Source organism: Hyperolius riggenbachi, chromosome 5 (genome assembly GCF_040937935.1).
Source record: "Hyperolius riggenbachi isolate aHypRig1 chromosome 5, aHypRig1.pri, whole genome shotgun sequence".
NCBI lineage: Eukaryota > Metazoa > Chordata > Amphibia > Anura > Hyperoliidae > Hyperolius > Hyperolius riggenbachi.
Window position 1 is genome coordinate 137,152,390 of NC_090650.1, and position 24,544 is coordinate 137,176,933.

Here is a 24,544-nt window from a genome sequence, read left to right on the forward strand (position 1 = left end):
GCCTAATTGGTGGCGAAAAAAAACAAGATATAGTTCATTTCATTGCGATAAGTAATGATAAAATTATAGACGAATGAATGGAAGGAGCGCTGAAAGGTGAAAATTGCTCTGGTGGTCAGGGGGTAAAACCCCTCAGTTGGGAAGTGGTTAAATTCTGTGTAGTCAAATCTTTTATTTAGTTGTTTATTTTTTGTATGTGTCATTGAATAACTTAGCACCTTTTTTATTTTTAACTTTTTTGTTTTGGTTTCAAGACCAATTTATTGCTGCTAAATAGTGACAACATAAACAGAAATATTCATTGTTCAAATGTGTAAACTAGAATAAAAAAAAGAAAAAAAAAGATTTGCTATATGGCCTGGTCTGTACAACAACAACAACTGTAGTTGTTTTGTTTTGTTTGTTTGTCTGTAGGGAACTTTTATAGCAAGTTACATATCTCGCATAGCGTAATACATGATTTTGGAATGCATATACGGGTAAATGGTCTTCTTGTTGCACAGACTTCAATGATGGTTTGTTCTTTAGAAATGTCTACTGAATAACATAAATAAGTTAAATCATTTTCCCTCCATGTTTTGTATTTTCCAAGGTCCTTCACCTGTTCTGCAAAGTTCAGATGGTAACTGGGTAGCTTTACAAAGTATTACATTGCCTCCACCAAGGATGCTTGCACAACCAAAGAGTCAAGTGTTCAAATCTTTAGAGAATGAATCAAATGTCGTTTCAGCTTATGATGAGATGGGCTCAGACAGCGATGATGAACTGGACTGGAGTTTGGCACTCAATGCATATCGCCGGAGAACAAGACAGTTGTCAGATGACTCCTGCTATACGGACTCTCAGTACAACACCGAATGGGCATGTGGCAATGATTATTATCAACCTGTAACTTCCCCATCTTCTGGACTCTTTACAAACACTGAAACAGTGTATTCTGACTCAGAAACTTCATCAGTAAACTCTTTAAAGGAAAATAAGTTGTCTGCCAAATCCCTTCGGCCAAGCAGAAAAGTTCCTTCTGAACAGGTGCATAAAGAAAATATCTATGGCAAGATGGATATTAATTTTAACCCTCAGTCTGTCAGCATGGAATACTCAGATAGCAGTGAAGCTGAAAAAACCCACGCTGATGTTGAGAAAAGATCAAGGAGATGGAGAAAAAGTAAAGCAGCCATTGAAGAGACGGGAGAGGGAAGTAATAGTACGGCAAGACTACAGAAAAGGACTTTAGGGTCAACTAAGGTATTTTTGTTTTTCATTTTATATTTGACCTGATCAGAATCAGACCAGAGTAAAAAAAATAATTATATGTTTATGTCTAATTTGTCTTATTACTATAATATGAAACCCAATGATGACTATTGGTATAGATTGATATATAAGAAAATACTTTTTTTTAGACAACTTTGTTGTTTGGTGCATCCGGCCAAAATATTTATTGACTCTCCTATACAGAAAGAGAGGATGGGAATGTTGCTGTTAGCCACAAGGCTACTTAACCTCTTCCTATATCATAGATCTATGCCTTTCTGTGTTTCTGGACGTACGAGGTACGTCCAGTGCAGAATGCCACCGTTCACACACCCCGTGCATGCACATGGGCGCGCACTCTCTTGTGCACTCTTCCGATACCAGCAATCATTCACATAAACTTAGGTGAAAAAAAAAGTTGTTTTTTTTTAAAGGGACAGTGAGCCCATTAACCCCTTACCAACCACCTAACGACGATCGGCATTGGGAGGGTGGCAGCTACAGGACTGCCTAACACCGATTGGCGTCAGGACCTGTAGGCGGAGATTAGCGGGGAATGCACACGCGAATGTGATTCTAGTGGTGGATTTTGTGGTGGATTTTGGCAGGGGAGGGAATTAAAGAAACAAAGCTTTTTTATTGAAAAAAAAACCACAATAACATTGATTAAAAAAAACATATTGCATCAGAAATCAGATCTCACCAACAGAAATCTCTGTTGGTGGGAATAAAAGGAGGCAAGTTTTATTTGGGTGCTAAGTTGTACGGTCGAGCAATAAACTATTAAAGAGAAACCGACACATAGGCACATTCTGCATACTATCACAGCCTCTGTGTCCTTTTACTCTACCTCCAGCCGCCCCCCGTGCTCTGCTGTCCCCCCTTATGAAAAAACGCTAGGTTAGCAACACACAGATAGTCCCTAGTCGGCTGTTTACATTCAGGCTGCCACCCCACCACTGCTCCCCTGCCTCCTCTATAGCGTGTCTCCCCATCCCCCGGCCGTAAGATTTCTCCAATCGGCTTACAGAGGCAGGGAGGGAAGAGCCGTGCTATACAGGAGGTGGGGGAGTGGCGGTGAGTGGCAGCCTGAATGTAAGCAGCCAACTAGAAACAATCTGTGTGTCGCTAGCCTGGTGGTTTTTATAAAAAGGGAAAGCAGAGGACGGGGGGGCGGCTGGAGGCAGAGTAAAAGGACACAGAGGCTGGTGATAGTAAGAAGAATATGCGTCTGTGTACTAATATTGATTGCAGAAACCCATCTCGGGTTCTCTTTAAAGTTGTACAGTGCAGAATTGTAAAAAATAGCCTGGTCACTAGGGTGGGTGTAAACCTGGGGTCCTCAAGTGGTTAAAAAATAAAGTGGTTTTTTTTTAATTTGTTTGTTTTTTATGTTTTAGCCCCTACCAAACTAATAAATCCCTTGTGTCACCTATACTTGGCACTAGGATTCATGAACACCTGTAATGGCTGCGGCCCACTAGGGCGACAGCTCGGGGGCCCAACACTATATAGATGCATCGAAATATCGTTGCCTAGCAATGCATCTATACAGTGCTGAGGTCCCCAAACTTTGCACCCTAGCGATCGCATGCAATCGCTACAGATGCACAGGCTAACTATAATGGTACAATGGTACATGCCCAACTACTGATGAAATATGGCATGTATGGTATCGTTTTAAACGGGGTGAGCCAAATAATGTATTTTGAGGTATTTTACAATTGTGGCTCTTGCCATGTAAAAATTAGGAAAGGGGAAACATGAAAAAATGCAATTTTTTTGTGTTTATGCCTAATTTTCTTTGATTAAGTGCCTGTTAAATAAAAAAAAATCCTTGGAAAAAAATATTACCTAAAGAATGCCTAGTCTGTCCTAAAAAATGTATGTATCAGTTTGATGGTGTAGGTAACATAAAAAGTTATTGCTATATCAATAGTGAAACAGCCAAATACCAAAATTGTCAGGAACCTTAAGGGATAAAAACCCCAGAATGTGTAGTGGTTGAGGCTGCTTTCACTGTGGGACGTTTAAGTCCCACGTTACAGCAGCCTGTAACGCAGCCCAACTCACAGTAATGAAAAATCAATGTGCTGTTCATAATGCCCACGTTGCGTTACATTGTAACGCTACACGTTGAATGAAAATGCAGCATGCTGTGCGTTATACTGGGCTTTAGCTGCGTTAGACTGCTTCCACATGCTCAGTGACTAGCCACATGGCTAATTAATATTCACTGCACTGTGGTGACGTAACCTGGACTCATAGTGCTGTCCAGATCATGAATGAATTGTTCATTTGATCCGGATCTTTTTTCTGAGTTGAATCATCCGGATCATCACAATGAACGATTCGGTTCACAGTGGATGTCTGTCTGGAAAAAACAAGAACATACAGAATGTACAGTGCAAGGAAAGTCCTGTCCTGCTAGTCATTTCACCCCCAGTCTGCTTCCCTAGTAAAATGATTCAAATGATTCGGTTCAAAGATCCGGATCTTTTCAATGATCCGATTAGAATGATCCGAATCCTTGAAAAGATCCGGACTTCCCATCACTATCCTGGAGCGGCTGTTCTATCAGTATAGATAGAACGAAAACAGCGCACCAAGAGCTGCATAACGCGACTCAATCTGACGTCCAACTTCAACACCACCATGCCTTGCATTAGGGGCACGTTATGCGACCTTAACGTCCCCTAAAACGCAACGTCTTGGTGGGAAAGAGGCCTAAAAGACAATTTTTGCAAGAGGGCTTTGGAGGCTGCCATATTTATTTCCTTTTAAACCATACCAGTTGCCTGGCAGACCACCAGATCTATTTGGCATCAGTAGTGTCTTAATAACACCAGAATCAAGCATGCAGCTAATCTCATCAGAGAAACACCTGATCTGCTGCATGCTTGTTCAGGCTAAATGTATTAGAGGCAGTGGATCAGCAGAACTGCCAGGCAACTGGTATTACTTAAAAGGAAATAAATTTGGCAGCCTCCATAGCCCTGTTGCTACAGTTGTCCTTTAAAGTGGATCCGAGGTGAACTTTTACTCATTGCATAATTGTGTTCCTTTCCTATTGTTTATAGGGCATTCCTCAAGCCAAATACTTTTTTTTGTTTTTTGTTTTAATACTCTAATTCCCTATAAACTAAATAAACCACGCCCACATGTTTTCAGAGAGCCTTGGCAGTAGCAAGGGCTCATGGGAGCTCAGTCTGGGCAGGAAGAAAAGGAGGTGTTACTAGCCATTGATTTCAGAGGCAGAGGGGAGGAGGGGGGATTAGTTTTTTTTTCACAGGCTTAGTGATCAAGATACAGATAAGCCTGCCTCTGTGTAATGTTTACAAACAACATGGCTGCTGTCATTGTATCACAGGAAGAAATAATCATTTTCTAGTAAAGCTGTTTGCAGCTATATTTGCTGTGTAAACTATCTAAACTTTAGATAAGATATATAGACAAGTTACTTGTTATAGTTAGTTTTTTATCTCGGATCCGCTAAGTCAGGCTGTGGTGTAATCTATAACATAAACGATTTGTGATATATTTAGGCTTGAAAATGAATGCTCTGTTAGCCATATAGTCATATTTGAAATAGTTAAGAAGGTAGGGGAAGGCAGTGGAGAGAAACCACTGGCTTATTCCTACAAGAAAATAATAACACAATTTTTTCAGTCCTATCTGACTTCCTTCTGGAAATGGTCGGTCAGCATTGTCTGTTTATAACATTAATATGATTGCCTTAAGCCCCATCTACACGATACGATTCTTTGTGCAATTCGATTATGATTTTATTTATGATCCGATTAAATACGACATGTCCGATCGAGATTCGATTCAATTCAATTTGATTTGCCATTGTTTTCCAATGATAAATCGAACTGAATCCCGATCGGACATGTCGGATTTAATCGGATCGTAAATAGAATCGTAATCGAATCGCACAAAGAATCGTATCGTGTAGGTTGGGCTTAATTCAGTTAAAAACAGCGGTATTCAATGCCAAGCAGCAGCAACAACTAAATCAAATTTAGATTCCAGAATGCATAAAATGTGAAATAAAAAAGGTACCCTAGTACACGACCATCTGTATAAATGGCTTGTAAGGCCATATCTCCAATATGGGATAGAGTTTAGGGCAGCACACTTCTAGGACATTAGAAATTTTAGAACAACTGCAAAAACAGGCAAAGAAATTAGTGAAGGCAATGGTAAGGGCCCTTTTCCACTAGTGCGATCATCTTTCCTTCTATTTCCACCACTGCGATTGTGATCCATTGAGTGTACAGTGCATGATTGCTATGCGATCTTACTGCACTCTTATATAAAGTATAGTAGCCCAAATGTACAAAAAATGCTGCAGGACGGCTATTGCGATTTAGATAAAATCGAATCATACGAGTGGAAAAACAGCAGTGTGATTTACATGTTAATCGAGGTGCTGTAGCGATCCACAAAGCGCAAGTGACCTAATTTTCGGATCGAAAAGCACGTAATGGAAAAGGTCCCTAAGTCTTTTACAAAAAAGTCAGTTAGATGATGCCACAGACTGAGAGGAGCATACAATTAACTTCAAATATGAAAATGTCCACAGACTGCATACCCATTTTATCTTGATCCCTCCCCCTTAGACAACCCCCACCCCCTCCAATCCCCCTAGTATTTGCTTTGCTGTGGCAGTACCTGTATATATTTTGGTCATGCCATTAAAGATCATTTGAATTCAACTGAGTAGACAAACTCAACTTATTTAAGTTGAAAAAAAGACAATTTAGAGGTAAACTGTATAAATACATCCAAGGGCACAATATAGGATTAGGCAATTAGATTTGTATTACAATTTCTGTATAAGAGAACATAAACTAGGCATGTAGTAAAGGAAAATTACCTATTTACAAAGAGGGTCTTCATAGTAAGATTTTAACCTCCCTGGCGGTAAGCCCGAGCTGAGGTCGGGCTATGCTGCCGGGAGCCACCGCTCAGGCCCTGCTGGGCCGATTTGCATAATTTTTTTTTGTTACACGCAGCTAGCACTTTGCTAGCTGCGTGTAACCTCCGATCGCCGCGCTACCCGCCGATCCGCCGCTATACCCGTCGCCGCAGCCGCCCCCCCCCCCAATCAGTGCCAGGCAGCGCTGTGGGGTGGATCGGAATCCCCTTTGACGTCACGACGTCGATGACGTCGGTGACGTCATCCCGCCCCGTCGCCATGGCGACGGGGGAAGCCCTCCAAGAGATCCCGTTCGGGATCTCTTGATCTCCTTTCGCCGAAGGCGATCGGAGGGGCTGGGGGGATGTCGCTCAGCAGCGGCTATCATGTAGCGAGACATTGTCTCGCTACATGAAAAAAAAAATTTAAAAAAAGGTATTTGCTGCCCCCTGGCGGATTTTAACAAACCGCCAGGGAGGTTAGAGGTTAAAGTGTGAAATATCTGAAAACTCTTATCACAGGAACTAGTTATGGCAGATTCTGTATTTGCCATTAAGAGGGGCTTTTAACCACTTGAGGACCAGGGGATTTTGCGCTGATCTGTGCAGCGTGGGCTCTCCAGCCCACAGCACAGATCAGCAGGCAGCCAGGGCGACCAGATTTCCCCCCATTTTTTCCCAACTAGGGGGATGTCCTGCTGGGGGGGTCTGATCGCCGCCGGCACTATGTAGGTAGCGGGGGGGGGGGCTCCTCAAAGACCCCCTCCGCAGTGATTTCAGTCCTCGCTCGCTTTCCCTCCCTCCCCCCCCCTTCCCCTGGGCAGCACAGGACGGAGATCCATCCTGTACCGCTTCTGATAGGCTTCAGCCTATCAGATCCCGGCGATCCCCGGCCAATCAGAGGCCGGGGATCGCCGATCTCCTTTACGGCGCTGATGCGCAGCAGCGCCGTATGATGTAAACAGAGGGGATTTCTTCCCCGCGTCTTTACAATTAGCCTGTGAGCCGCCATCGGAGGCTTGCAGGCTGTTTACGGTAACACCCTCCAGTAACTGACGTTTCCATGGTAACACCACTTCAACCTGCCGACGCCTATCGGTGTTAGGTGGTCGTTAAGTGGTTAAAGCAGGTATATTCAGCAAGCTTTGGTAAATTTATGAACACAGAGAGCGTAAGTGAAGTTTCTGGGGTTGCATTGCATGTATAATGCTAGTTACGCAACTAATGTAATTCCTGCTATGCAGATTGCGAAAAAAAAACCCTAGGTGTAGATTTTATTGATGCTTGCTGAAAATACCTCAGAGATTCTAATATTCTATCTCAGCACCTCTGTACCGCAGAATCCTGTTTTAAATGCAGCACCATCATCAGGCTCCTTCCTCTGTGAAGTGCTTATCTATTGTTGTCAATACAAACAAAATATTTACAGCAAGGTACTTTTTATTTTGTCAATATTGGTATACAAAATTGGAAAAAAATAATGAAAAAAATAAGCGTTTTAGATACTTAGGCTCAACACACACCATACAATCTTGGTTGTACAGATTTACCAAATCTATGTAGTATAAGGGCCAACAGATTGAAAATACCTTGAATGATTGATTGGATAAGCTCTTATACTACATGAAAGTGGTAAGATTGAACAACTAAGATTGTATGGTGTGTGTTGAGCCTAAGGCCACACACGATACAATAAAATGATCCGATTTTACAGTTATTCGATAAAAATGATCGGATCTCCCGAAAAAATTGAAAGCTTTTTTTTCATTCGACTGAAAAATCCGATCAGATTTCCCGTTTTCTTCGATTTTTATCGATCCGGAATGCCAGATATTTTTCTTCAATTTTTCTAAAGATTGTATGGTGTGTGTTGGATTGTTAATTTGTTAATATACACACCCTAGCAATTTTGTCAGAGTTCCCAATCATTTTTATCATAATTGGGGAAAAATTGAACATACGTGTGTGGTACATTGGTCATATTTTTGAAATGTTACAATCAGTCAGAAAAATTGATTGCATTTCTTAAATTGAACAGATATTTTAAAATTTGTATGGTGTGTGGCCACCTTTAGATAGATAATTTATTTTATTGACATGTTATTTTTTTCCAAGTTGATGCACATTTGTTGCAGTTTATATGTAAACTGAAACTGGACTGAACATATAGACTGCAGCTGCATTTGATAAATACCATTTACAACAAGATTTGAATTAAAAATGATCAATTCATTGATCATTTTTCTTATGAAATAATGGTCCTTATGCAGTTGCCTTGTCTCCTGAGTTTCTCCAAAGAGATTATTTTTCATCCTCTCAACTAAATAACTTTTTTGCTCTTAGACATTGACAAAGCACTAAACATAAGTAAAAGAGCAATAAATAATCATTTTAATCATAAGGTGTAAAAAATATTTCCTGGGAGAAAGCTCAGGAGAAAAGTTAATTGAATATGGCCCTTGTGTGTTTTAAATATTTTTGAATCCCTAGTTAATGGTTAGTAAGGTTTCATATTTTTGATATGATGTGCAACAGGCAACACCTTATATTACCCAATAAGTTTTACAAATTACACTTGTTTCTTTGTAGTGCTTATTTACAAGTTCCCTCAGTTAGAAAATACTAAAGAAACTAGACATGCCCACAACACAAAATGAAATACGCTTTACAGATATATATATATATATATATATACAGATTAATTGTAATATCTCTTTTCCTCACTAGATGGCAGTCTGGTTATGTAGTTAGAAGTCTGTGTGCATATTACATTCTGCCTGTAATATGTAAAAAAACATTGATTATAATGCCATTTACTTGAACATAAATATATTTCACTACCCTACAAACCAGATCAGCACAGAAGCAGAGTATTCTAAAACTCTAAATATCTCAATTATAAAAACTGGCATGATTAAAAAAAAGAATGAGGCTTCTGAAGCAAATAATTTAACTTTTTTTGTAAGGAACAAACGTTTATAAAACATACCTGCAACTTCAAATAAGTATTATAACTTGTGTACAGATTTCTTACTACCTGGGATGATATGTTCTGGGGGTCTTGCATCCCCCCTGCACACCTGGGCAGAACCACACAAAGACAATAAGATTTTACCCATTCACATCAATGGGAACATTTTAAAAGGCTCACAGTAATAAATCCTAACAAATAAATAAGTCTCCATACTTGGCACAGCTGGTCACTTGGTGACCGAGATTAAACACTTAGGGAAAGTGGGCTGAGCATAGAACAGCCAATAAAATTACAGTCATGCATTTTACATGGCAAAATGTAAACTGTAACCATTCTTACACGATTAATGGCAGGGCTGTCAAACTTGGCACACTTGCTTACTGGGTGACTGGGATTACTATTCAGGAAAGTGGGTGGAGCCTACAACAATCAATCAAAATTCATCTGTCAGTTTTGAAGGGAAATATTTAAAGTTCCACCATTCCACTGTTAATGGCAGAGGCCTCAAACCTGCTACAGTTGGTCATTGGGTGACTGGTGCAAATTCACTAAAGGGGCAGAGCTACAAACAGCCAATCAGGGTGACTGGGGGCTCAGTATGTCCTGGTTAGGAGTTGCTGAGGATAACGGGACTGAGTATTGGAGAACTGCAAGTGACGGAGGGGTACAGGAAGTGCATTAAGTATTTGCTTTTACCCCCCTACCAACTGCACCTTCGTTTTCTACCAGAGCCTTTTGAGTCTGGTTTAGATAAAATGATGGGGGGGGGGGGGGTGAGCTGTCAATCTAAAAAAAACAAAACCCAGAGACAAAGGGTGTCCAAATGGTGCACTACGTCACACTCAATAGATTAAATCGGAAATAGTATACAAAGGGTATTCACAGAGGGAGGTTGCAATGGGGCAACTAACCACTGCAGGCAGGTGGAGATCAATAAACCCGACTCCACTTGGGGATCCCTGTCAGCCGGAAATGGTCGCACCTTTCAAGGGAATAAGGGTCCAAGGGACCCATATATGGGGTCCAAGGGTATCCTCTACCCTGAGATGGTGTGATATTAGATGCACAAACTAATAACAATGGATTTGTCATCATTGAGGTAAGCCACCTCAAACCTTATTTATTTTATAGATTTGAATTCATTTTATTATCTTTTAGGTGCCTTTTCATCCTGTTTTGGCTCTGGTATGCTTTAATGGAAGAGGCCTTAAACTTGCTACAATTGGTCATTGGGTGACTGAAGTACAGAGGTGTTGCTAGGATCCTAAGAGATCCGGGGCACTTTTGGGCTCTTTAGATGGAAAATGGGTGTGGTCACACACACCAGAATGTGGGTGTGGTCATGGGTGGAGCCAAATTTACATGAACTTAACAGCCGTCTAAGCAGGCCTGCCCAGCAAAATGTTGGATAAAGCCCCCTCACCATTAATAAATAAAAAAAATGCAGTATACCACATAAATAGGCAGTGTTGCTTAAACATAACTGTGCTGGCTGGTCTGGCTTTCTGCTGAGCAGGCTGTCCTGCCGCAAGGTTATCTGGTAGTACCCCCGTAGCATTCCCTGACCTTCTAGTGGACCCCCTCCCATGCTCCTACAGGCCCCCAATTGAGGCACCACAACTCCCAGCATGCCCCCACAGAAGAACCATAGCTCCCCGCGTGCACCCATAAAGGCATCCCGGTGCCCAGCATGGCCCCACAGCACCCAGTATGCCTGCATAGAGGCATCACAGCTCCCAGTATACACCCGATTGATGCACCACAGCTCCCAGCATGCTCACCTTTGAGGCACCACAGCTGACTCTGCCTGGGGTACGTTAGGGGCACCCCAGAATAGATTCGGGGCATGTGCCACTGATGGATCAGGCTAGCAACACCCCTGCTGAAGTACAAGTTCAGATGAAGTGACAAAGCCACAAACAGCCAATTTATTTGTTTGCTTGATTTCAATGGGAAAATTTAAACTGCTTTCATTCTCACATTATTGTTACCAAGGACCCCAAATCTCACATACTTGGTCATTGAGTTACTGTGTGTTAAGGTTAGAAAAAGTAGTCAGAACCAACAACAACCAAATACATACCCGGGCAACGACGGGTCTTCAGCTAGTGTTAAATACTAATCTGATTATGTCATGAATTTCATGGGTGATATTTTGTTCACAGTGGTATGTTTTAATCATAAGGCTATATTTTATATAGGGCTTTAGTGACCTGTCAGAAACTGAGATGAGCAGCGGTGATCAACACCAGAGAACTCAATCTGATTGCCTAGAGGAAAAGCTAAAAACAAGATTAAGCGAATTAACGGCAAAGATGAGTGACAAAGAAACATCTTCTGGAGAAGAACAAGAAGTGGACCCTAGAATGGAAACTGGTAATGGAGAAACCTTGCTAACGGAGAACAGTACCAAGTGTGTACAGGAGGAGATAAAAAAGGTATGCATCAAGCAAAGCACCCGCATGCTGCAGTCCTCATATATTATGCAGAGCTGTCATCATTCTGTGCCGAAATACAGTCATGCACTTTATACTGCAGTGATAGATAACATGACCTTTTCTGTATAAAGCGGATTTCCAATTTCCCTAAAAAGTGGCCATACACAGTTCGATTTTTGGTTTCTTTTTTTGGTCAGAAAAAAACCTATTGATTTTTCTGTTTGAGTTGGAGGCTAGTGTGCATATCAGGGCCGGGCCGAGGCATAGGCTGGAGAGGCTCCAGCCTCAGGGCGCAGTGTAGGAGGGGGCGCACAATTCATTCAGCTGTCATTCCTAATTGTGTATTTAGCAGAAAGAAATAAGAAAAGGGGATACATAGCAGTGACTGCAAGCCAGATAACTAGATATTAAGGTGTTGGGGAAGTTCTGGGTCCTGTGGCCCTCTTAGTTTAATAGCAATCAGTGTGTGCAGCTGAGGTGGGAGGGATGGAGGAGCGCACTTTGGTGTCTCAGCCTTGGGTGCTGGAGGACCTTGTCCCTGCTCTGGTGCATATACAGCCATGAGCACGCTCCCATCATCGGGAGCGTTCTGCACATTGCAGTAGATATTTTTCCATCATGCCTGTGTGCAGAATGCTGCCGTGTGCGGGGCGCTATAAGGAGGGGGGGCCTTTGCTTGCTGGAGGGTCTCAGAAGGATGGCGCAGGCACAGGATTACTGCAGTGGGCTGCAAGGAGCCCCAGGTACTTTAAACTTTTTTTTAACAGGCTTTAGATTTCCTTTAAGAAAGAAAGAAAAAATCATTGGATCATACCTGCTATTATTCTGGTGTTTTTTTCACTTATGTGAGTCATTGGGAAAGCTGCTCACATGAATCAGTGGTTACTGAAACTAGAATGATTATTCCAAAATGCTGATAAACATGCAAAGAAACACTTCAGGTTCAAGAATTCCTCAACCATTTGGAAATAGGGCTGGTTCACACTGCGATCACTTTTCCAAATGCCAGTGATTTGAAAAGCCCTTTGTAATGTAATCCTATCTAATGCTATGTGTCATTTTTAAATGAAAGATTCTGAATTACCGTAAATGTCCTTAGCCCAGAGTTATGAAGGGTTTTTCATGTGTACAGTATTTTAAGGCACTAAAAGTATTTACTGGCAGTAAGAAAATATTATGCTAATCTCTACCACTGGTCACTGATGCTTCTCTTCATAATTCAAATGCTCTATTCTCCCCCTTGTGCTGTGATTAGAAAGGTAGACAAAATACGAGAGAGAGCGCATGTGAAGTGTCTGGGGGCTGCCCGCCCGCAGAAAGATCTCATCTGCAGACAGGGGCGTATCTGGGTGATATAGAGCCTATGGCAAACACTAAAATTGTGCCCCCCCCAATCAGAGCCCCCTTCCCCTCTAATAACAGCATCCTTTCTAGCATACATGTGTTATGGTTGCCTGGGTTTTTTGGCTCTGAATATTGCTGAAGTTACTTTTTTTGGAAATACCACTCCTTATTCCCTCTCAGTCCTCTTTTCTTATACTAAGCCAAATGCACCCTACACACATTAATTAAGTAGCCATGTTCCCTGGATAAAATAATCTGATCTGAGGTCTGAGTGATGGGGAGGCATGGGGGCTGGCATGGCGCCCATGATGCTGTGGTGCCCATGGCAAGAGCCATGCCTGCAACCCTGTAGATACGCCTCTGTCTGCAGATGTTACTGGTTATCTTATTTGGGTGTACCAGCTCATAGGCTTGTGTCCCACACTACGCCAGGGACAGGGCTTGTGGCATCCAGGTTTCCTCTCCCCTCTTCTCCAACACCTGGTCCACCCAGACAGGTGACCAGAGCAACTCTGCCTCTATTATCTCAAGCAGTGCTGCTCACAGACACAGTCTGCCTCTGTCACTGAGCTGCCACATAGCAGCTCAGTGACAGAGGCAGACTGTGTCTGTGAGCTCGTATACCTTAGGGTTTCATATCCAGGCTGGACAAATCACACGTACAGTATCCAGGGCTCCTTAAAAATTGTAGCATATACTGAATAGAGGCAGTAACTCATTTCCTGTGAGTGGCTCTGATACCTCTGCGGGTGGGACTTGCAGCATGTGTCCTACAGAACTTTCTAATCACACTTCAGCCAATCATGAAGCTTCTCTTTAAAATGCAGCCAATCATAATAAGCCACTTGAATCTGTAATGCGAGTGGCTCTGATACCTCCGTGGGTGAGACTTAGCACTCCCCTTTCCTTAGTTTTGCAGTAAGTAGGCCCACTCTGATCTGCACTACAAATGAAAGTAGCCTGTACTGCGCTCCACACGCTACCAGGAGCGTCATCCCTAATAAGGGAAGAGATACCCAGGAGTGCGTACAATCACGTGAGAGGACTGTGACAATACTTTTATCAGTGATTGCAAAGTGGAAGTGATAGCACTGCATCCTGTTTTGTTTACATTCACATTATTCCTCATTTTACCCAGGCTGCTTATTTGTACTGTACTGTATATCCAGCACTGGGGCCATTCTTCTTGTCTTACAAATGTTACCAAGCACCAACTCACCTGCAACCAGCCTGAAGAGAGCAGCAGACCATGGGTTCCACACTGACATATGATGCATGCACCACCCACTGTTTACTATATCCAGAGTCAGCGCCACGTAGGGGCCAAAAACATGTTTACTATAACAGAAGTTTTATTATATCAGAGTATACTATACCAGGCGTTGCTCCCATAGACTTATAATGGAGATTGGCCATGACCTGGAGAGGTAGTTTACTATAACCACATTTTTACTATATCAGCATTTATTATAATGAGATTATACTGTACTACAAAACTGTGTTTCAAAATCTTAGTTGTTTCTGTTCTAGAACTAGATACTAGTGCTGATAATGAGTAGGCTAACTAATAAGCAAGTACCGTATATACTCGCATATAAGCCGACCCGCATATAAGCCGACCCCCCAACTTTTCCCTAAAAAAACAGGGAAAAATGATTGACCCCCATATAAGCCGGGGGTAGGAAATGCTGGATTGGTGCAGCCCCCCAGTGTGTCCCAGTATAGCTAGTATAGTGCCCAGTATAGGTAGGTAGTGTCCAGTATAGTTAGTATAGTGCCCAGTATAGCTAGTAAAGTGCCCAGTATAGCCAGTATAGTGCCCAGTATAGCCAGTATAGTGCCCAGTATAGCGCCCAGTATGGGTAGGTAGTGCCTCAGTTTAGCTAGTATAGTGCCCAGTTTAGCTAGTATAGTGCCCAGTTTAGCTAGTATAGTGCCCAGTTTAGCTAGTATAGTGCCCCAGTATGGCTAGTATAGTGCCCCAGTATGGCTAGTAAAGTGCCCAGTTTAGCCAGTATAGTGCCCAGTATAGCGCCCAGTATGGGTAGGTAGTGCCTCAGTATAGTGCCCAGTTTAGCTAGTATAGTGCCCAGTTTAGCTAGTATAGTGCCCCAGTATGGCTAGTAAAGTGCCCAGTTTAGCCAGTATAGTGCCCAGTTTAGCTAGTATAGTGCCCAGTTTAGCCAGTATAGTGCCCAGTTTAGCTAGTATAGTGCCCAGTTTAGCTAGTATAGTGCCCAGTTTAGCCAGTATAGTGCCCAGTTTAGCTAGTATAGTGCCCCAGTATGGCTAGTAAAGTGCCCAGTTTAGCCAGTATAGTGCCCAGTTTAGCTAGTATAGTGCCCATTTTAGCCAGTATAGTGCCCAGTTTAGCCAGTATAGTGCCCAGTTTAGCCAATATAGTGCCCAGCATAGGTAGGTAGTGCTCCCCGCGCTCCCCACTCCCCCCGCGGCCGCCGCTGCTATTACCTGCTTAGGCAGCGGCCGCTTCCTAATTCGCGTTCCCCTTCTGAACTTTCAGAGTGTATCACAGCAGCGCACCCGGCGCTGCTGCTGTGACGATGCAGAGTGCAGGAAAGAGCGCGGCTCCCTATAGCGGCAATCTGTATCGCCATTACCAGGGGAACTGCTCTTTCCTGCCCCCTGCATCGTCACAGCCACAGCGCCGGGCGCGCTGCTGTGATACACTCTGAAAGTTCAGAAGGGGAACGCGGATTAGGAAGCGGCCGCTGCCTAAGCAGGTAATAGCAGTGGCGGCCGCGGGGGGAGCGAGGAGGGGGAGGAGCGGGGCGCGGACCACCCACCACTAGACCACCAGGGAAGACTCGCATACAAGCCGACCCCCCCAACTTTTGACCCCCTTTTTGGGGGTCAAAAATTCGGCTTGTATGCGAGTATATACGGTAAGTAATCTGTTTGAGCATGTGATAAATTTGCAAGGCTCTAATTTTCTGCGACCACTTTTGGCTCTAATATCTAATTATGACCAGCAAAACAGTCTGACAGCTGATCAAACTGACAACATGCTTCTCCATAAGTTCCGCTACACAGGAGCAACAATATTACTGGTGACATGAGTCATTGCAGTGCACCCTTGGCAGAACATAGTAAGTGGGATCAGTCTCAATAAATTAATCTATTCCTGCATTCATACTGAAATAAATGAAAAAGCTGACCTAAAATAAATAACTGAATTTTTGTTTTTGAGTTTTAAATATTTTTAATAAGAAAAGTAACACAGTAACAAGCTTACAAAAATTGCCAAACATTGGCTGACAGTAATGTCCATGGGCTAACATCCGACATAATAGAGACAAAGGAAATGACAGTCACATATACTATCCTTTATAAAGAAGGATAGACCATTAAAGTCAAAAACATATACAACCAACAGGTGAAAGCATGGTATAAAAACTTTGTTACACAAATCTTTGGAGGGGAAGAACTGAAGGAAGAACCCTGTTAGGAGCAGATGTATTCTTAGAAAAGGGAGGTCAACATAGTACTCCTTCTATAAACTATACACGGTTCCCAAACATTTTCAAATTGGGAAACCATGTCATTAATAATAGCATTAAAGGACAACTGAAGTGAGAAGAATATGGAGGCCACCATATTTATTTATTTTCAAACAATACCAGTTGTCTGGCAGCCCGCTGATCTATTTGGCTGCAGTAGTGCCTGAATCACACCAGAAATAAGCATGTTGATAATCTTGTCAAATCTGACAATAATGTCATAAACCCCCGATATGCTGCATGCTTGTTCAGGGTCTATGGCTAAAAGTATTATACAGTAGACAGAGGATCCGCAGAACAGCCAGGCAGCTGGTATTACATAAAAGGAAATAAATATGGCAGCCTCCATATCCCTCTTGATACAGTTGTCCTTTAAGATGCTCATTTATAATTATGGTGTCAATTCAATCCATCCCACATTTCAAGTGATGTTCCCGTTGCCTTCATTGGGAAGCAATATAGGTCTTGTTAGCTGCCCTATACAGTGAACCAGCTTATGCTGAGCATGATGAAGTTTAAAAGGCTTATGGCCCAATAGTAGTAGTTTTGGGTCTTTATTGAGGGAAGTATTGAAAATGGTATGAATAATACATAGCAGACCAGACCATAGCTTGACCACCACTGGGCACATTGAATTTTTGTTTTTTTAAGTTGCCTGTACACTTTTGGAGAAACAATGAACCAACACTATAAACAAAGTGATCTGAATTCTGTTAAGTCGCATGGATGTATGGATGGCTTTACGTAAATAAAATGTAATGATTTTGGTGGAAGGTGAGTAAATATTCCCAACAGGGATACAGACAGAAACAAACGCCTTTCTGTAGAGAAGAATTAGAGTTCTCATTAAGTTTTTGTTAAGGTCACTGGGACCACCAGGAATCATGTGAAGGTTGTAAAGGACCATGGCCAGAAGTGTAAAAAATTCTCAAATAGACATAGAAAGCAGACAAATCCCCCAAAGAGGTTCTTATTCATGCCAGATCCATTCAACACCAAAATAGTTTTATTTTTATAGTTGGGCTTTAACCACTTTACCCCCGCGCGTACGTATTTCTCCGCCCCTTTTTCCATCCTTTAAAAACCAGGGACGGAGAAACACGTACTTTCCGCGTTCCCGACGCTGTCCGCGCTCCCGCTCGTAAACACGCCGCCCGCCGCTAGTAAAACCGCCGCCGCCCGCTCGCCCGGAGATCAATGAACGGGAAAATCCATTCCCGTTCGTTGATCTAAGCCCCACAATGACCCGCTGCTCTCCTATGGGCAGCGCGATCATTGTGAGAAGAAACTCACGTGTCCAGCCTCCTTATTCTTCCTCCAAGCTTCCGGAAGGAGGCTTGGAGGTCGCAATAAAGCAAAAAGTTACTGTGGCCATCTTGTGGCCAAATAGTAAACTACACCCTACACATTTTTCACATACAAATAAATGACTTTTACACACAAAATTAACTCATTACCTCCCACACTCCCCATTTTTTTTTTTTTTTTGTAATTAAAAAAAAAATCAAAAATTTACAATTAAAAAAAATACATAATTAGTTACCTTAGGGATTGAACTTTTTAAATATTTAAGTCAAGAGGGTATAAACACTGTTACTTTATAAACTATGGGCTTGTAATTAGGGATGGACGCAAAACTGAAAAAAATGCACCTTTATTTCCAAATGAAATATTGGCGCCAAACATTGTGATAGGGACATAATTTAAACGGTTTTATAACCGGGACAAAAGGGCACATAAATTTCATGGGTTTTAATTACAGTAGCATGCATTATTTAAAAACTATAATGGCCGAAAACTGAAAAATAATTTTTTTTTCCCCACATTTTTCCTATTTTCCCATTAAAACACATTTAGAAAAAAATAATTCTTGGCATAATGTCCCACCTAAAGAAAGCCTAATTGGTGGCGAAAAAAACAAGATATAGTTCATTTCATTGCGATAAGTAATAATAAAGTTATAGACGAATGAATGGAAGGAGCGCTGAAAGGTGAAAATTGCTCTGGTGGTCAGGGGGTAAAACCCCTCAGTGGTGAAGTGGTTAAAAACAGAAAAAGAAAACTAACTATACATAGAGGAAATTATTTATTGTTAGCCAAGAACTGAAACTAAAGATGATCCTATCTCATTCATATATACCCTTGTGCAGTAGCATGGAGTAAAACGGACATGGCTTTTTCTGCCGAGCCCGAGTGGTGGCCAAGTGCTAATGTGCAGGCGTGAGCCCTCCTGTGCAGTGTGGCGGTGCTCGTTCTCATATGGCAGCACAGACTCAAGCTTTGGTGTCCCAATGCTGGAGCAGCGAGGTAGAGGGGGATGGGGAAGCCTATGGAGGGTCCAGAGAGGCAGAGGCTTCAATTTTCCCAATGTAAGTATTTAACGTTTGCCTTATTAAATCTCACAGGTTTGCTTTAAAATACTTTGGTGAATAGTGCTTTCTGATGGTATACCGACAATCTGAAGAAATGATGTAGAATCAGATAAAGCTGAAGTAGACATGAATATAGTGAAACCCTAAATTCATGACAGTAGAACCTAGAAGTTCTTAAAGAAAAGGTGGGAGAATCGGTAGAGGAGAATTATGGAACAGTAAAATCTTCAGCCGTTTAGATCACATAATAAATAATGATGCTGGTGATGTGTGCAAGGAAGTGAAAATAAAAGGGTTTGTTGGAGAAGAAAGCAATTATGAAAATTATGAAATTGAGTATTTTGCCACACAAATTTCCACATTACAGAATTGTTTTTATATATTTTGCTTCGAAAAGAGAGTGGTGTTAACAGAAGGTAAGTATTCTTCATATTGGTGGTAACACATGATTTACTGGAGGGAAGCTAAGTGAATGAAGAAAGGGAAAGGTGAATGAAGGAGAATGGTGAATGAAGAGGCTAAAATGGATAGATTTACTAAACTGGACTAGGCAGAATTACATGTGTAAAGTCTAACTTCACAATGAGTAGAGCGCAATGCATTGCGTAGAATGCATTGTATTTTTCTCTACTCATCGTACAATAAGATTTAAAGAGGAACTGCAGTGAAAATAACGTAATTAAAAAATAGTGCTTAATTTTTTCAATAATTATTTATAAATGATTTAGTCAGTGTTTGCCCATTGTAAAATCTTTCCTTTTCCTGATTTACATTCTGAAATGTATCACATGCCGACATCTTCACTGCAGGAAGGTGTTGTCTGTGGAAAGAGATGCTGATTTTTTGGCAGTTGGAAAAAGCTGTTATTTCCCACAATGCAACAAGGCTCCCGCAGTGTGATGTCAGTACCTAGGTGCTGACATCACACTGTGGGAGGGGTTTCACCACAATATCAGCCATACAGTGCTCCCTGATGATCCGTTTGAGAAAGGGTAAATATTTATCATGGGAAAAGCGATATCGGTTACTGATTGGGATGAAGTGCAATCCTTGGTTACAGTTCCTCTTTAATGCACATTATGTCTTTAATTAATTCCTTAATAATACTCTGAAGTCTGACCAGATGTGGAGCACTTGACCTTTCAAGATATGCTTTACTGGAAATGTAATTTCAGTTTACATAAAAAGTGTGATTGTAGTAATTCATTGTATAGATTAACACAAGCATGTTTAGTCTTGTTCAACGCATATTCATTACAATATACCATGTTAACAATTTTATAATTATATAATAAGAATCTCGTTTGCATTTATGTATTAGTACAGTGCTAGGTAACTTGCCACAGCTCTTCTCTGTAACAAAGCCTTGGCAACTTCATAAGATGTGGGATCAGGGCTAACAAAATAACTATATGTTACATGCTGCTGTTGTGGTGCCTAAAGTCATTCACTGGCAGAGATACATTTAAGCATCAGCAAACTACTCCTCCTGAGAGTTTTTAGTATTTTTGTATAACATAAAACAGACCAAATTATCTCCATACCTTTCTGCCATACCTGTTTGTATCTAGTGTGCTGGGAAGTATTTCACTTAGTAGGCAACATCATTTAGTAAAGTTAAGCCAATATTTGACTATGTATTCAGCACCAGAGTTAGATTATGCCCTATGCCTGGCATAAATACATGAATTTCTCACTTAAAGTGTACCTTAACTCAGAACTTCCTCTCTGCTTTAAAAGATAAGCAACAGCATAATAACCTTTTAAGAAAAAAACATTTATTCTTTACAACTTACAGAACACCAACAGAGATCCAGCAGTGTTTACTTCCTGTTTTCCTGGAGGCACAGAAAGGGTTAACCTCCTGTTTTTCCATATTAGCACAGAATCTTGGCACAGTAACATACAGCTGATAAGCCTTATTTACTTTCTTATTACTTGCAGATAAGGGAGAATTAGAAAGGCTGTTACCTGTAAACACACACTTTGTGAATTTCTCTGTATTTTCCCATGTCTGCCATGCAGGTGTTTAGGTCCCCTTTAGTTCTATACATTGAAAGGACAACTGTATTGTCCTTAAAAAAAGATTATTGTTCAAGTTGATCCAGGGGAAGGTGACAGTCAGATAAAATCCCTAGATCAAGTCTTCTGGGAATTAACTAGTAATTATAGCCACATATGTCCTTCAATGCAAGGAAAGCACCCAAACCTCTTTTAAATGCAGACATTAAATTTGTCGTAACTACTTCCTGTGGTAAAATAGTCCACATTTTAACAACTTTTACCAGAACCCCTTCCTAGATAGATGGCAGAACCTTTTTTCCTCTATACGCAGATCATGTCCACTTGTCTTTTGTACAAGCCTAGGGACAAAAAGGTGATCAACCAAGCTTTTATATTGATGTATTTCTGATGTATTTATACATGTTAATCAGGTCACCCCTTTAGCCATCTTTTTTCCAAGCTAAATAAACCCAGTGTGTCCAACCATTCTTGGTTAGTGAGACCTACCATCCCACTGATTCATTTAATTGCCCCATCTAAATTAATTTTGCAAGCAAAGGTATATATTTATTTCAAGGTTAAGATAACTAGCACTTGGGTAAGGAAGTAAGCTGTTTTTTTTTCCAGTGGCGATGCAAACAACAATAAAAGTGGTTTCCTAAATCACTCTATCCAAAACTAAAAATAAAAAAAAAAGAAGAAAAAAAAACATATTTTGGCTGGAGTTTTACTTTAATCCTCCTTCATCCTTGCTATGGCTAAAAGGCATGATTTATTTCAGTATCATAGAATTTAAACACAACTTTTTTACTATGGCACAATATTTTATGTGAAGTATATCTAAATCTTGTTTTTCATGTTTGTATTACAGCTTTTGCAATTTTGATTTTAATTACATTATAACTCTCTTTTTGTTTAACTGCTTTCTAAAAAAAAATTAGGAAAAGCATCAAGCTTTAGAGCTCCATTTAAAACTACAATTTTTGTCCTCAGTACTGCAACAGGTGAGAATGATTCTGTATTTCATAGTCCATTCATACATGTACTTGGTTTCCCCTGATATTCATAAAAAGTGCTAATGCACCCAGTAGGTGATAGGACCCTTCATTTCCATCAACGATGCAACCATTTGAGGGCAAATCTATTTTCATTAAAACAAATTAGGAAAATTGAGGTGAACTTCCAGCCTTTTTTTTTAGTTTTGGATAGAGAAAATAAAGACTAGAAGCTCCGTCAGGTTTTTTTTTTTTATTTTTTTTTTTTACTGCTTTCTGTTTTTTTGATTTGGGAGATTTCTTCTCACTTCCTGTCCAGGGCCAGTTTAAGCTACAATGGGGCTCTGTGCAAAATTAACATGGGACTCCCTTACAGCCCCCCCCAGTAGATGGCATTCAGGGCCCCCTTGTGCCTGACAAATCTTCCCTAGGGCCCCTGAGCTGGCTCCTGGAACCTCCCCCCCCCCTCCAAGGTCTTCTCCCAACTTTATGGTGATTCCTGGGGTCCCTGCAGTTTTCAGCAGTGGAGCAAACTCACTTCTCTGGCTACATGCACCTCTGTCTTTATCCACACAGGGGTGCCTCTTCACTATAACACAGGATTGATGGAGGAGTGCACCAGTTGGACAGGTGAGGTTGTTCCACTGCTGAAAACTCTGCTCAGATGCCCTGGGCAATTTCCCAGTTTGCACCTATGAAGGCACCGGCCATGTTCCTGTTATAATAACAGAGATAACAGAAAACATGAGAAAAAATGTCTTCAGTGGTTACACAAGCAACAATAAACACACTTTTTTGCACCATGGAGGTATTTATTGCTGTCACTGTGCACATTCAGAAGGCGTTCCTCACAGTCTCAATAACTGTATTACTGAGAATAAGGAATACAGGGAGAGCTCAACAATGAGGATAACCAGCAAAAAAAAAAAGCCTGGCTGAAGTTGTAGTGCCTTCTCTCTCTATCTAAAACTAAAATTAAGAAAAGCTTTGGATGGAATTTCACTTTAATGTAATGGTTATATTGTGCCATGTTTTGGTCCAGTACTTATTATCCTAACAAAATTGGTAGTGAAACAATGTAGATGGTTGCAGATGTATGAAATGCATTTCTGTACAAAGCATAGTGAAATAATCCAAGCATCAACTTTAATTGTCTGTTAGTAGACAGTTAATATATAATTACAAATAAAAAGGGCTATTTATAAAGCGGAGAAACATTTTTTTCCTTCTCTACACACTACCAATTTTCCTTTCCATATATTACCAAAAGTGTTGATAAATGCATTTTTCACGACTTTTATACTTTTTCACCATAATTGAGATATAAAAAAAATATTCATCCATGAACATTTTTGAACCATTTGTCACCACTTTGGAAGTGGTTAAAAGTTATATAAAATGAGGGGATCAGTTGTTGTCATTTTTCAACATTAAGATGGTTGGCTAATGGGTTGAGTATGAAGGTTGCACTTAGAGGTTTCTAGGGTTGGAGAGTGATGAATCTGTTCTGGAAATAAATTCTAGAGGGTGAAAAGCTTGTGAGAAGCCCTGTATGTGAGGTGATTTCAGAGAATAGAAGATTATTGCATGCAGAGCAGAGGTTGGGGTTGGCCTAGTGTTTTGAAATTAGTGAGGACAGTCATACAATGCAGCATTACACCCCCTACAGTATAGCCATTTTTTTACCAGGGTTGTCAAACATAAGTGCTGGCACTGCTGGGTAACACATTAGTCTTCACACATGTTCAAATGAATGTTAGCACTTCCATACATGAAAATAAACATTATGGGGTCACTATATTGTTTTCTAATCTTTTAGGACTACCTGAGCCCCTTTGTCAAGGAATCAATCAGCGACATGTACACATGTGGTAAGGCAGTAGCTATGGCATTTTTTTTTTACATTGACAACACCAGTGTTCCAAAGCACTGGACAGGAAATTCTCTATTGATTCCTTCTCAATGGAGCTCAGATATTCCTGAAACATTGGAAATTATATGATGACCCAGTAAACATTTATTCTCATTAATGGGATCGACATTTTTTTGAATAATTGGAAATTAGTGAGTAGATCAGGGAACAGAACTGTATTTTTTGGAAAATCACCACCAGTACAATGCTTGGGGAAAAGTAGCTGCAGTTGAGAAGTGAGGACAGAAGTGAAATATAATAAGAGTTTACACAAGCTTTTTAGTAATCTTGTGCATGAAAGAGGGACAGCTATTTTTAATATGATTGTGAGTAACTAGCAGTATATTTGTGGTATAAAATATTCTAGACTTAAAGAGGAACTGTCATGAAAATCTTAAAATTGAAAACACATACAAATAAGAAGTACATTTCTCCCAGAGTGAAATGAGCCATAAATTACTTTTTTCTTATGTTGCTGTCACTTACGGTAGGTAGTAGAAATCTGACATTACCGACAGGTTTTGGGCTAGTCCATCTCTTCATGGGGGATTCTCAGCATGGCCTTTATTCTTTATAAAGACATTCCCTGAAAATATTTATACAAAGATGCTGGCCAGCCTCCCTGCTTGCTGTACACTATTTTGGCAGTTGGACGGAGCAACTGCCATTCACTAAGTGCTTTGAAAAATTAAAAAAAAACCTGAGAACCTCCCTATGAAAAGATGGGCTAGTCCAAAATCTGTCGGTAATGACAGATTTCTACTTCTTATTGTAAGTGACAGGAACATAGGAGAAAAGTAATGTATGACT

At 40.9% G+C, this 24,544-nt stretch overlaps 1 protein-coding gene across 3 annotated transcripts in view; it reads left to right on the forward strand.

The window, feature by feature from the left end:
- Window positions 1-24,544, forward strand: part of MYRIP (myosin VIIA and Rab interacting protein) — a 533,041-nt gene that overhangs the window by 443,075 nt on the left and 65,422 nt on the right. For 2 of the 3 annotated variants that reach the window (XM_068236299.1, XM_068236300.1), the window contains exons 10-12: window positions 593-1,245; window positions 11,353-11,589; window positions 21,769-21,831. In XM_068236299.1, the coding sequence (XP_068092400.1) occupies window positions 593-1,245; window positions 11,353-11,589; window positions 21,769-21,831 (953 nt within the window). The remainder of the gene's footprint in view (window positions 1-592; window positions 1,246-11,352; window positions 11,590-21,768; window positions 21,832-24,544) is intronic. The other variant, XM_068236301.1, reaches the window with a different exon arrangement.